The 13,429-nt window shown below is 39.8% G+C and overlaps 1 protein-coding gene across 3 annotated transcripts in view; it reads right to left on the bottom strand.

The window, feature by feature from the left end:
• hlk (hulk) overlaps positions 1–12,789 on the bottom strand; it is a 168,089-nt gene extending 155,300 nt beyond the window's left edge. For all 3 annotated transcript variants that reach the window (XM_071582877.1, XM_071582879.1, XM_071582878.1), the window contains exon 1: positions 12,583–12,789. In XM_071582877.1, coding sequence (XP_071438978.1) covers positions 12,583–12,769 — 187 coding nt within the window. In that variant the 5' untranslated portion in view covers positions 12,770–12,789. The remainder of the gene's footprint in view (positions 1–12,582) is intronic.
• Between the last annotated feature and the right edge of the window lie 640 nt (positions 12,790–13,429).

Raw genomic sequence — 13,429 nt, 5'->3', positions numbered from 1 at the left:
GTAAACGTAAATATGTAAACGACAATGGGTTAAATGGAGAAAGGGACCACTTCGTCTCAATTTCACCCAAATAAAGACCTCTATCTATCTATCTACACAAGACCTCAAGTATTCGGAATACCGCCGAGACATCCTTCCACCGAAGCAATTCGAGTCAGGGCCCTCGGAGAGGGAAGCAAGTGCACCTGCAGGGAATCGATCCCAGACTCAGGTAAATCCACAAAACTATTTGCAATGCATCTGTCAGAAGAGATATATTTTAACTCCCTGGATCCACGAGAAAACATGCATTTTTGACTTACGTATCCCGCGTTTTATCGGCACTAGGGTCATGCTTTTTTCTTCGTCGAACCCAACGTTCACATTTTGTCGAGCCCTACTCATTGTAACTAAAACCGGCTCCCACATATCTGAGCGGGAAACCATTTCTCATTTTACGTGCAATGAATTTAACTACGGTGTCCACCGAGTGGTATATCACGAAGAACGGAATAGTGCATGATAGAACATGAATAGTACATGATAGCACCAGCGAAAAAGATATCTAAATGAAGAAGTGCTTGAAGACATTGGACACACAAATTTAGAACTGTGAAGTACTATGTGAACAACTTTGTACGGTTGGTTAACATGGTTAACAACTTTACCGGTTGTTAACCATGAAAAACTGAGAAATTTGACCAGGGAAATATCCAGGTTTTCAAAACGCAGCGTTCGAATCGATTAATGACAATCAAGCGGGCAGAGTGAGAAATCTTGAAGTACGAAAATATGGTTAAACATCTACATCTACGTCTACTTATTACTCCGCAAGCCGCCGCAAGGGCGTATGGCGAGGGGTGTTAGGACACCACCCGTAATTAAGAAAGAAAAAAACCACATTGCAGCTTAGTTAACAGATAGAAGGGTAACTGATGGAAACGGTCGCAGTGTAAACCTAACTAATTATAAAGCCTGCACTGGGGGGAAAACTCATTGGAAACCTACCACAGGAAGACCAAAAGACAAATACTCTATATTTGGCAGATTAAGACATATGAAAGAATAGGGGATGAAGAAATTAACATAAAGCAGGGAAAAATGGAGGGTTGCCATGGAGAAAGGATACAGATGAATTAAGGGCGACTGTTCTTCGAACTGAAACAACAGTGGATTGATGGATTTCAAAATTAGCATTTTCCAACACTCTATCACTAACTTTACATGCAATGCTTCACTCTTTATTAGCCAGAAGCGTCAAGTGAAGATGGCATTCAATCATGCAATATTGGAAATCACCTCTTTCGCAAATAATATTTAAATCGAACCAATTTTTTACTTCATTATGCCTTTCCTAAGTGTTGCCGTCGGACTTAAATAAGACAGACCCTAGCCCACAAGGTTGGGACACGCTAGGATAACCCCATTGAGAAGTGGGTATTATGAGACGTAATTACGATAAATATATATCGATAATCACATATCGAGCAAATAAAATATCTTATTTATGAGTGGAGTGACCAAGTAGAGTATGAAAAATTAATATCAAACAAGACTGCTCGGTCGGTGGGCGAGGGCAAAGGCAGGGAAAGCAACTATTCGGGTAAAAAGATTTCCATATCTACGTTATTGAGTCGTATAGTTTCCCAGATTTAAACTTGACCAAACCTTAGTTATCCTTCAGTAATTACTATTCTCAAACCCACACATTTACAACTTTTACCCAAAGACAAAATTTTAACAAAAAAATGAAATAGAATCGGTTAAAGATGCAAAAGACAAAAATAAACACCACGCCTGATATTAAAGTTTCTGCTAATATTAATAAAAGCATGGATACTTCTCGTGCGCTAGTTTGACATTAACTTCAGCTCATTTATCATTTAAGTGTAATATCTGTCGATATAAAGGGAAAATGAAGTTGAACAACCATCAAACTCCAGAGAAAGTTAGTTTTTTTGTGGGGAACAATTTGCTTGATAACTTCAAGACACTGAATTGGGCAGTAAATATAGCTATTTAAATCTGCTCCACTATTTAAATACAGTCCTGAGTATCCCGATTGATTCAAAAACCCCTATGAGACAGTTGGCACTCAAGTAATTGATTAACTAATCGGTGACGTAAATTGGTATTATACAAGGAGTTGTAGATAAAAAGGGCCAGCGTAAGGTTTGACATGATCAGTGTATTTTACATGATCAGGCTTGAATTAAGGAACATTTTATGGATTAAGCCAAGCATGTGTTAATGTCTCCGATAAAGCTATTCAATAGAATGTGTAACGAAAGAGCTAGCCACTTGAGTAAATCATTCTCGCGGCAGTTTTCAGAAGAACAGATAGGTGATTTTTACCGTGTTGCTTGGGACCTGTTTCATTTAAACAGCATATATTACAGATTTTATTGTTTTTTTTAGATTCGCGGATAGCATATCAAGCGTCCATAGAGAAGCGTGTCGTCCAAAACAGCCGTCCAGTGCCTTCTACGAGATTAACTAGGGACGTTTGCAACAGTTATGGCATAAAATACGTTATGCCTCCTTGCAATGCAACAATTTCAAAACGTCCAATCATTCGCCTTGACCAGAATAATTTCCACACTTTGAAATTGCAACATGGTAATGCGCATTAGCATATGACTCCATTAAAAGTTACAACCGCGGCATTTCCCGTAGTTTCTTTGAATTTTACGTTAGGGCTTACTTAAATGACACTAAAGTGAATGACTGTGATGAAATTGCGAAAGAAAATCCGTATATAAGGTGAATAACTTGAAATGAGTAATGTGAATTAATGCAAATAAATGCAACTTTATAGAGTAAAGAAATAAAGCTGAGTCAATTGAAACTGAATTTTAATTGTTGAGTTCAAACGCTCGTTAACGTGAAAGGCCTGTATACACATACATTTACACGTGAAAAAGTTTCGGATACACGTATGTTAGGTTGTGGCCCGCGAGGGATATGTTATACAGTGCATGAATACAGTGCTCTTAATATAAAAGCGAATATTCATTTTAAAAGGTACTTAGAGGGAGCATATCGTATTATCCAATGATCATACGCAGAGAAAACATTAATTTAACAACACCACCACCACTTCATTCATTGCATAAACGCAGTGAATGAGCTCTAAGGGAAATCGGAAACCACGACCCTAAGTTTAACTAATTGGTGCGTTGTCCACCCGACTAATCTGTTCGCAATCATCCAAATATTCAACATATCTTCTTCGACACCATGAAAATAGAGGAAAAGTCAAAGAGTGACCGAGAACACCGACCGTGAAGGTGGACAGCGAGGCGTCAAGTATCGTATATCGGAACTTTTTCTTTGATAGGCATCGAATTTAACAAATATTACTTTTACCCCATTTCTCCTTCTCTTCACCACTATTTAAGTACCACGATATGCGAAACAACGGGCGCATCTGTCGCAAAATATAAATAGAAAACTTTGATAACAGATACCCGGGACCCGTCTACCTAATACGTTCCTTCGGTACCTTCGACGTACCAGAATCCCCTTCCATCACCAATCAGACGCGAGGCGACCAACTCAACAACGTCCACTAAGGAAGATGAGCAAAAAACAGAGGGAAACGAGACTCGAGAAGGTGAATTCTCATCTTGTGGAAATGACTCGTGAACGGTAAGATCCTGGAAGACTTTCGGGTGGACACAATGTCTTTTTTCCGTTTTGGAGATCACAGGAGCCGGGATGTTAAGTCCGAATTACGTGGAACTAACTCAAGGAGTTAATTTTTGAGTGAACCTGAGTTTGCTTCAAGAAGATACGCACAGGCAATAGAGTCGACGAAGAGGTTTCCCCGGGATTATAAACCGGCATAAAAGCCTTATTAAAAACCATACATATCCACGTACTCTGCTCAATAATACATTTCTTCCAAAGGCACTTGTGTCGCACATGAATTCGCGAAAGAAAAAGGGAGGGGCTTCGTGTTTTTATTCCGATACAAGTTCCAAAGTGGAGGTAATGAAATGACGCTGCTAACTGTATCACTAAGAGCAGCAAAATTCCTTCACACTCCCTGACTACGTTCAAGTAATGAACCAAAAATATTTGGTCACACGAAGACTTGCACAGTGGGAAGGGTTCCAAAAATAGAAAAATTCCTCGCTTTATTTTAGCCTAGTTTGAGAAGCTCAGTGGCCCGGAATAATATCCCTGAACGAAATAATGCCTCCGAAACACTAGGCTTGGATAAGCTCTCACTGTCCCTCAACGGAAAGAAAAAACTAGAGCAAAGAGCCATTATTTTCCCAGTGATCGACGTATTCCCTATATTTAACGTAAATCTTCAAATGTAATTTTTAAACTTATTATACGAGAGCAACATCATTTACTCTCATATAATAAATTTTAACTATTAATTAGACTAAATCATTATAAGAGATTTCGTTGAAACTGGAGAGGAAACATGCCAGCGAATTCCGGAAACGGAGACTGACAATGAGAGCAAATAAGAGGGATCCTCATTTTGGTGTCAAAACTAAAAACTTCGAGGTGATTTGTTTTCCGATGATCAAATTATATTTATGGAGATATTTTATCAGGAAAATGGACACTCAACTGTTACCTACATGGGGAACAAGTCTATTAGGCCTCTTTTCGAGAGGTCGATAAGCAGTTAACTAAAAACTCTTTAAGCTCAATAAATAAATTATGACACTAAAATAAAACCGTCATACCAAAAATTAGATCCACCACAGAGATTTTTCCTTTGCAAAAATCCATAAATAAGCACGGTACCTCGAATGAATGCTATCATGACTTTTTGTTAGGGAAATTACACCCGGATTTAAATACCATATCTCACAGAATATAACACAAAACATATTCAGATTAAGCAAGATGTGGTGGCGACCAACCGACGATTTTAAGTTATGTACGTAACATCAATATTCGTCGAAGCCGTTTATGGGTGATTGCATTATGAAAGACCGCTAAGAAAATATGTGACATAATCACGCATATCCAAATCGTCCTAAAGGTCAGCCAAGGTTTGCGATTCTGAAAGGATTCATTGAGATTTGGTTAAGGTGTAGCCGAGGGTAGAACTTAGGGGTCAGCATGGTCTAAAATTTTCCCATTAATGACGATAAATCGGCCGAAAATGCTTCGATTTTTCATCATCAGGAAGAGTTCAACTATATCCACATATAATCATCACGTACAGCCATGTGTGACGGACCTAAGTTAGTTCCAATGAAGCTTCACCTTTCAATCTGTTTACGCATCTTTATACCTAATATAAACACTTGGCATTCTACCAATTCAGCAGCAGTTTTTCATCCTTTCCTCTCCGTTTCTCAATCCTAAGTGCATAAGCAATCAAGGGGTATTTCTATAACTATCGTTTGAGTTATGCACATAATGCAACATTTATCATACACTCGGGTAATTTATTGAAGTACGCATGTCTAAAGAGCTGGCTCACACATGCATGTTCGTACCACTCGCAATACGGATTTAGTAACACAAGCGATTTTAATGGGAGGGCAGAAACCTTGAGCAATACTCTCATTCCATAGAATAAATCACCAGGATAAGTACAAAATCATCATTCCCACCGAGTTAATCCGCAGAGTAGCACGTTCACTGATGAGCCTGTAACCCTTAGGTTCCGATAACATTTCTAACAAGGGTATTCTAATAAGGACGACAGGCATTGAACTTCATGGGTCATTTAGCATGTGCTATACCGGACCATTTAAAATCTTTTCCTTTCAACAATTTCTTCGTAGAAGAGAATTAACGAGAATCCCTCACGCAAGGCCGTTCAAAAAAATATAACTCACTCAATAACATTCGAGTAAAGGAGCTGGGAGAGGGCAATTTTATGAATACCTTTCTTGAACATTTTCTCTTGAAATCCTAATGCTTGCGAGAAATCATTGAAAATTTATGTTGCGTATGTTACAGTTGCACGCGTTCAATTTTATAAGAACTTTTCCATTGCAAACCGCAGCTGTGGTGATTGAACCCGTTTGCGCGCTATTGAGAAACTCTCGGCTGTACGTAGCCCCTCTCTGAACAAAACAGGATTTAATTATCGATCCCCCGAAATCGTATGTTAGCATATCCGTCTCCTTAATAAAAAAGCACTCCATAACGTCAGCCCACAAATGCCGTCGTAAGAAACTGTCCTTACAATTACAATTTAGGACTTTGACTTAATACGTTGCGCTTGCTATTCTATTTCCTCTCTTCCTTTTCATCCAAATATGTTAAGCATCAGGATTGAAAGAGCGTCGTGATATTAACAATCGTCGTTCATTTGTGAGTATCCGGGTTGCCGACTCGGACGCCGGTAGGAGAGAGGGTACCGAAAAAATGAGATAATACCTAAAATATAGGTAGAAACAGTTGGGTTTATTGAAGGTTAAAAAAGGGTCTTTTTTTCAAGCTCCTCTCGAACCACACTGACATAAGATAGGATGCGGGGCCGACGAGAAAAGAAAATGGAACTGGGGAATCAGGGGAGTCCACTGTTCTACCGGTAAAAAAAACCGCGGTAATTCCGCGAAAATATCTTCTTCAGTCACAGGAAAATGAGAAACAAAACTCAGTGGTTTAAAAATGTGAGACCATTTGCGACCGATACCCACTCGATAGCAAAAATGACTGCTTACTTAATGGAAATATGGTAACTGAAACTCGAAGGGCGCGTGAAATAAAAGCTGTATCCGCGAATGTGGCAAATGCACTGGCCCAAGTCAAAGGAGCCTTAACCATGTACATTTCGAGTTCTTCCCAGCCGACAACAGAACGTCTTCGGCAGCTCGATCAAGTACACATGAAAAACTACGAAAAATGTCGGGGAAGCGTCACAAAATCATCATTAACGCATTCGACGCGGATCATCACTGACGAATAACGTGACTGAAATTTATTACCTCAATCAAAATTATGACTGATAAGGTTTTTTTAGTAAATTATGTACTTTGAGCGGACAGCATTGTTGAATTTTGGAAAAGTTAAAATCCAACACTTTTGGGAGAATGATCAATGTAAATCCTCAGATATACGAGGCGACGTTAGCCAAATATGTTCCAGTACTCCTCTCGTCAAAATTTCTTAAATACTTATCCCAATACACTGCCATACATTTCGCAGAAATTTTAATGATTTATGTTCCAGGAGAGGGTGAAAAACACTCAAAATAAGGGAAAAATATTACTGGCAATATTAGAATGCATGGAATTAGGTTTACTGCGTAGAAAGTCATTTTAAATTACTGAGTTGAATGAAGTTTGGACCTACGCGTATAAATCCTGAAAAATTCTCTACTCAAAAACCTAACATTCGATCCAATAGTGACTTCAGCACAAAAGTGACTTTAAGTAATATTCGCGAACAAAAAAAGGTCACTAATGATTTCGTAATGATTTCAGAAGAAGTGAACATAAAAGTATAGCCAAGGTATGACCATGTTGCAGTTTAAATCAACGAAAAAACTCCGCCGTCGACGATTCGTCGTCCCTAAGGGCTCCGGACAAGTTATTGTGTGACGTGAATACACAGGAGGAAATGAAATGCACATCGAATTTGCGCTTAAAAACTCTAAAACCCACGATAATAATAATGCTAAATCAATTTTTTAATACTCGAATTACATTTCCCAACCAGGTCTGCATTTCGAACTCAGGCTGTGATGAAGATTTCTAGCACTCGCAGTGAGATCCGACGTAAAATCCCGTGAATCCATAAGTCTCCCTATGGGGAACATCGGAGCTGACGCGGAGGAAGGGGTTTAATGGGTGGTCCTGTTGACGGGAAGAGAAGGGAAAAGATGAGAAGAAGTGGATTGGACAGTGCCAGATAGCCCCTATACTCCGGCTGGGAAAATCTTATGGACAGAGAAAGTTATCTCTGACGAAAAAACATCGGCCGCGATTTGGTGGAATTTCGGAGAAGAAATCAAAAGAAAACTCACTTAACGGCACCTAGTTACTCTGTCTACACATGTATATGGGAAAGTTTTCACAACGGAATTTGTCACAAGAACACTCTGATGAACACGCTAACCTCGCGCTGAAATACTGGTAAGTAATTTCAATAGTTCTTGGAGAATACATATAGTTTATTTTACAGGCATTGTTAAGATATGAGTTTAGGATTCAATAAGAAGAAGCGCTTCATAACGTCAACAGATCGTCATTTCCCATAAAAATATTGAAACGTTACGAAATCCAAGAAAAAATTGGATGGTGGATTACCGAGTGACCGATTTGACAAGTAGAGGTCGTTATTAAAAGTGAGAAAAGTTTCGAAGTGAAAATGACAGCAGGATTAAAGACGAACCTCCAGAATGGCAATTGTTTTATATTTTTGAGACCATGGAACTTATTAATCCACCTTTATTCCACTTCAATAAACTCACTATACGTTTGGTACAGTTTCGCATTTAAGTATAATCGTTTGTCAAATTAATAAAAATTCTTCACGAAGCCAATGTGGATAAAGTACAAAATTTGAAACTGAAAAGAAAAGTTTAACCTTTTAATTCATTCTTTTATTTCTAATTGGGGTCACAAAGAAAGTGATATCGAAGAAACCGATTGGGATACATTTTCAAAAAGCAACTGTTGCAATCCAATCCAGAATTAGTCCTTTGTACCCTCATCCAATGCGTGCAGACGATAGAGCGGATCGATCAAGTATGAGGCAGTGGTATTTTCCATCAAAGACGACAGTCATGCATGCATACAAGTAGTGTACAATGTGCACAGGACTTTAAATTTCCACGTCCAGGTTATTCGGCGAGCAAGATATCCAACGAACTAACTAGGCTATAAATGTTTATACGCATAAACTTTTAAATAAACCAATGAATACACAACATAGTGGTATTAATAATAATAATAATGCATTATAACCTTGAAAGACAATTCCTTTGAAATTGATGCGAAAAGTTCAATACCCCTTCCCTCAATAATAATATGATAGGATTAATGCAGCATAGGTACGAAAAAAGAGCTTCGAGGTTTATCTCCATAATATAAATACCTATAAGATAAAGAAAACCTGCAAAAAATGCGCCTGATAAAAATTTTCAATAATTTCTCTTGAACTGCTTTTGAATTCATTTTTTTTGAGGATACACTATTTGCACAGATGTTATATTCCAGTGAAATCAGAGTGAACTCGACAGATAAACAGCAAATGTTTAATAGTAGGTACGCCAAGTTGTTTAGTTCCAAATGATATGAAACTGACCCAATTACAATAATCCTCAATAGCAATAATCTAAAACCTTGATTACAAAGACGCTTATCATGAAACCATTGACTGTAGTACACTGTATTCGGATGGACTCGAAAAAGACACTATTTTCAGCGCTGATGTGACCAACGGAAGAATGAAAATACACTGGGGAAGAAGAACATTATTCATACAGCGGCACTGTTGTGGATTTTAAATGCTACATAAATATCTCTGGAAAATTGTCACAGAAAAGCAATAATACAATCTTGCAGACAGTTACGGAGAAAATTCCTACATCAGCGGATTTTCTGCGCAACAATTTGATCTGCACATGAATGCCTGCATCAAAGCGATTTTGCCAAGTTTAATGTTGATCAAAGTTCAGCTAAACACAATCTAAATTAATGTAATTACAGTCCCCACGTAAAATAAATTTTAATTAGAAGTTTAGGACGGCTGAAGAGGCAATGAGCCAGTAGTCCCGGGTTAAGGGCCGAGTTATAAGCTGATTCTGGGCCTGGCAGTCAGAATGAAAGTCTCACAAAATACGTCATTAGGGTCTAAAATAAAATTCAGACGCCTCTAAATGTCAGCAATAACAAGAAAAGGAAACAAAACGCCATTAAAATATAAGTACAGGCGATTTTCACATTTCGAATTGTAAGGACCAATGTAAACATCAAAGGCAATTAAGTATAAATAATTATTTTTGGGAAGAAGGGATGATATTCATTGAAATTCTTCTCAAATGTATTGTATGCAGTGTTAAAATTCACTCCGCATGAATAAGTACCATTATTGGGACACCATAACTTGCATCTGCTACATAAGACATAGCATGATCACTCAATAACAGCAATCATTGTAGTACCACCTTCCTTTACGGCTATTTACAACTTTAGCCCTTCATTTAATTGAATTAAATGCTTTAATTTAAACTCATTACGAATAACTTGTGTTAATAATGCACGCAATTAATTGCAAAAATTCTCTTATTATGCTACGGGCGCCATAATTCTTTAATTGATGTTCCACACATAAAGGTCAAACAAGGCAGATACATCTCAACAAATTGAATATATGCGGCAAGTATGTCCATTATCAACTTAATCCGGCGAAGATTCAACTAGGAATCGGACGGAGGGTAGTGAGCGAAGTCTCAACGAAGCAAGGCATTTATTTTTAGCACCGACCTACCAACGGTGGTGGAATAAGGTGCGAGTGGGCAGAACAACAGCGAAACCTTATTTTAGAAGCTCTTCCCATCGCCTGGGATACACCATCATAGGAATTCATCACTAAATAATCTATTATCTAACGACAGAAATGCCAAGAAGGCATGCCTATTGCTCGAGTGCGAGATCTCTTGCCGCTAGAACAGCTACGGATAAAAATATCTGAAAATACGATGAGGTGGAGCTTTAGACCATTTCTTAAAGAGCGACCGGCGCATCAGTTCCTCAAACCACATGCTATTTTCAGGTTTCTCGGGCTGCCGGAAGCATAACGGCATGTTTTCCGAATATTAGGACCTACGACCAGAAACGCGGCTGAGGCAGGTCTTATCTAACTAGTCTTATCGATTATTTTACATTACAATCCACATAGTTTATTTCCTGTATTGATAGTATTAATTCGTTCGCCTAATTTTTAAATTCCACATTATCATCTTCAACAATTTAAAATGAAATGATCAAAAGAATAAATAGGGTGCAACCCACAAACACCCCAACATGAAATGCGGGGTTGAATATTTGAAGACGTTTTACACTGAATATTTAAACAGTTGTTGTATTCAACAGTTTTATTCCAAATAGGTAAATCTAAGGGGGCACGTAAAATTAAGGCAACAGTTTCATTAAATGTGTTGAGTTAAGCCTTTAAGACTCGTAAAATTTCCCTTTATGGATCTCCGACCTCATTTCCCTTTTTAGGCAGATCATGAGAAATCGAGAACAAATAATGATAAGTAAAGAACACGATTCAATTAATGTTATGAGAAAGAAATCGCCAAAAGTCTAAAGAAGCTTGCGGTTCCTCGAGGAACATTATCGTTTATTGCGAAAGTGACAAGTTTTCTCTGTTAAGTGCCCCACAACTGGTGATGAAACAACATGTCTTTATTCACTAACCATTATGAGAACACCTACCTTTAGAACATTAAGCATTAATTCTCATGGCGATACCAATACTACGGCCGTATTGTTTTTATAAATATGAATACAATATCAACATAAATCTATTCATGATCACCGCAACTGCATTTTGGACTATTCACAGTTTTTGATTCTACTGTGAGAGACAGACCTCGGTAGATCATCAGGTGTTAGCTGAATAGCCTCCTCAGTTCAACTTTCACTGCTGATAGCGAAACAGAAAGTCTAACTCTTTAGGGCCACGTAATCTGAAACCCCAGTCCAATTAACGTAGGGTTCAAAATTCACGGCGGTGACTAATTCCACAGAGCTTGCAAAACCTTATTTCGCCACACCTTCAGATCCTTCGCAGTCCAACCCCCTGAAAAAGCAGAGGATATCCCTTCTGATGAATTTAAAACTTTTGAACGTGGAAATTTGATGGGAAGACAAAAATAAACTAAAAATAAGTCTCTGGATCTTCATTCTTCGTAGTTAAAACCTCAAATTTCGGCTGAAATGCCACAAGTCGAGGCAGTGTCATTCCTCGAGAAAATAACATTCGGACACATTACCAGCAACCTGAAGCACTAGAAAAACTGTCGCTTTTGCTTTACTCCATGATTCCAACCAAAATTTTAGAGCAGTTCCAACAAAGACTATAGGTCGACGGCTAGATCAGGTGACACAAGTCGAGGGTGGCGCAATGGCTCGCGGGGATACTCTAACATTTCGCCCCGAACAAAGCCACGAAATAGCCGTCCAATCCCGCTGAAATATTGTTTCCATCTTCGCGAAGACATCCATCGAGTAGGTCGCACACAGAAATAGAATCCACTCGAGAGATCGGGAGCGAAGGAAAGCGCTGGACGAGAGAGAGAGATATTATAGCACATAAAATTGCAGTGTGCTCCGAACTCCGCCGCCTTAAACAAAGTGGGAGGTGGGAGCCGTTGCGCCCGGGACTCCCGTAATGAAGTGGCCGGCCTCGCTGGGATGGGTTAGGAAGGGGGGGGGCACAAGAGGGATACGAAAAACCACCAAGCACACCCGCTAAGCGCGTTCGAGCCCCGGGCCGGGGGGAGGTCTCCGGGCTGCCCCTCTTTTAAAATAAAAACCAAACGGGTCAGATGTCACAGAAAGCGAGGCACGCGCCGGAGACTTGATGCCGCGCGCCCCGGGAGACGAGCCTGTATTGCCTATTGGGGGTAAGGGGATTTTATGCGAGTCCACTCACACCAAAATACAGCCACGTAGTCCTTGTCGTTGAGAATCCTCTCCAGTTGTTTCGAAGTCACTTCTTCGATCACGGGCTCCGAGTCCTTACCCCCTCGCTTTGCCCCATAGCCCAAGGTGGCCGAGCACACCAGAAGCAGGAGCAGTGTTCGCAACGAGCCGGTAGACGTGGAGGCGGGTCGTGCCATCGCTAGCGAACCACTGCTCGCACCCAAGAGGATCTCGGATCAAGGTTTAGGGGGAGGTTTCCGAGGGGTAGGGGGCGGGGTGGGACGAGGGGAGGGCGGTGGAGTAGGGTGGATGGGGGAGGGGGAAGTGTGGCTATTGGAGGGACGGCGGTGAGGGGTGGTGAGGTGGGTGGGGCGACGAAGATGGGGGAGGAAGGGAGAAGGGCTGCTGAGATGGGGAGACGACTAGCTTGGGATATCGTAAATATCGTTAAGGAAAGTTTTAAAAGGTGAATGTCTTATCGATGACTGGGAGAAGAGATCCAGTGAGACAGGTTACATGGTCAAGCACCATCATAGTTGGGGTTCTGAGAAAACCGTTGCAAAAACTTACAGGCGTACATGCGCCTCTATTTTCCACCTCCTGAAACCCCAAGGCATAGAGATACAAACTAGAAGTTTCGCTGACGTAATTCCCTTAAGGCCCTCTCTTATCACCACCCCCGTTTCCTTACTAAACTGCCCGAATACGAGATGTGTGCCATGTGCTAAAACTGATGCCATCACCCATTAACTTTTAACTTATCCTTAGCATTTCTTGATAATCTAGTTACTTTCGTTTCCTTCCGATGGCCATTCATCTCATAATTTACTAATCGACTTAGTAACGCACTGAGCAAT

This window comes from Hetaerina americana, unplaced genomic scaffold, assembly GCF_022747635.1.
Source record: "Hetaerina americana unplaced genomic scaffold, ioHetAmer1.1.p SCAF_12, whole genome shotgun sequence".
NCBI lineage: Eukaryota > Metazoa > Arthropoda > Insecta > Odonata > Calopterygidae > Hetaerina > Hetaerina americana.
Note: the sequence above shows the minus strand (reverse complement) of the source record. Positions and strands in the feature narration are given on the sequence as shown.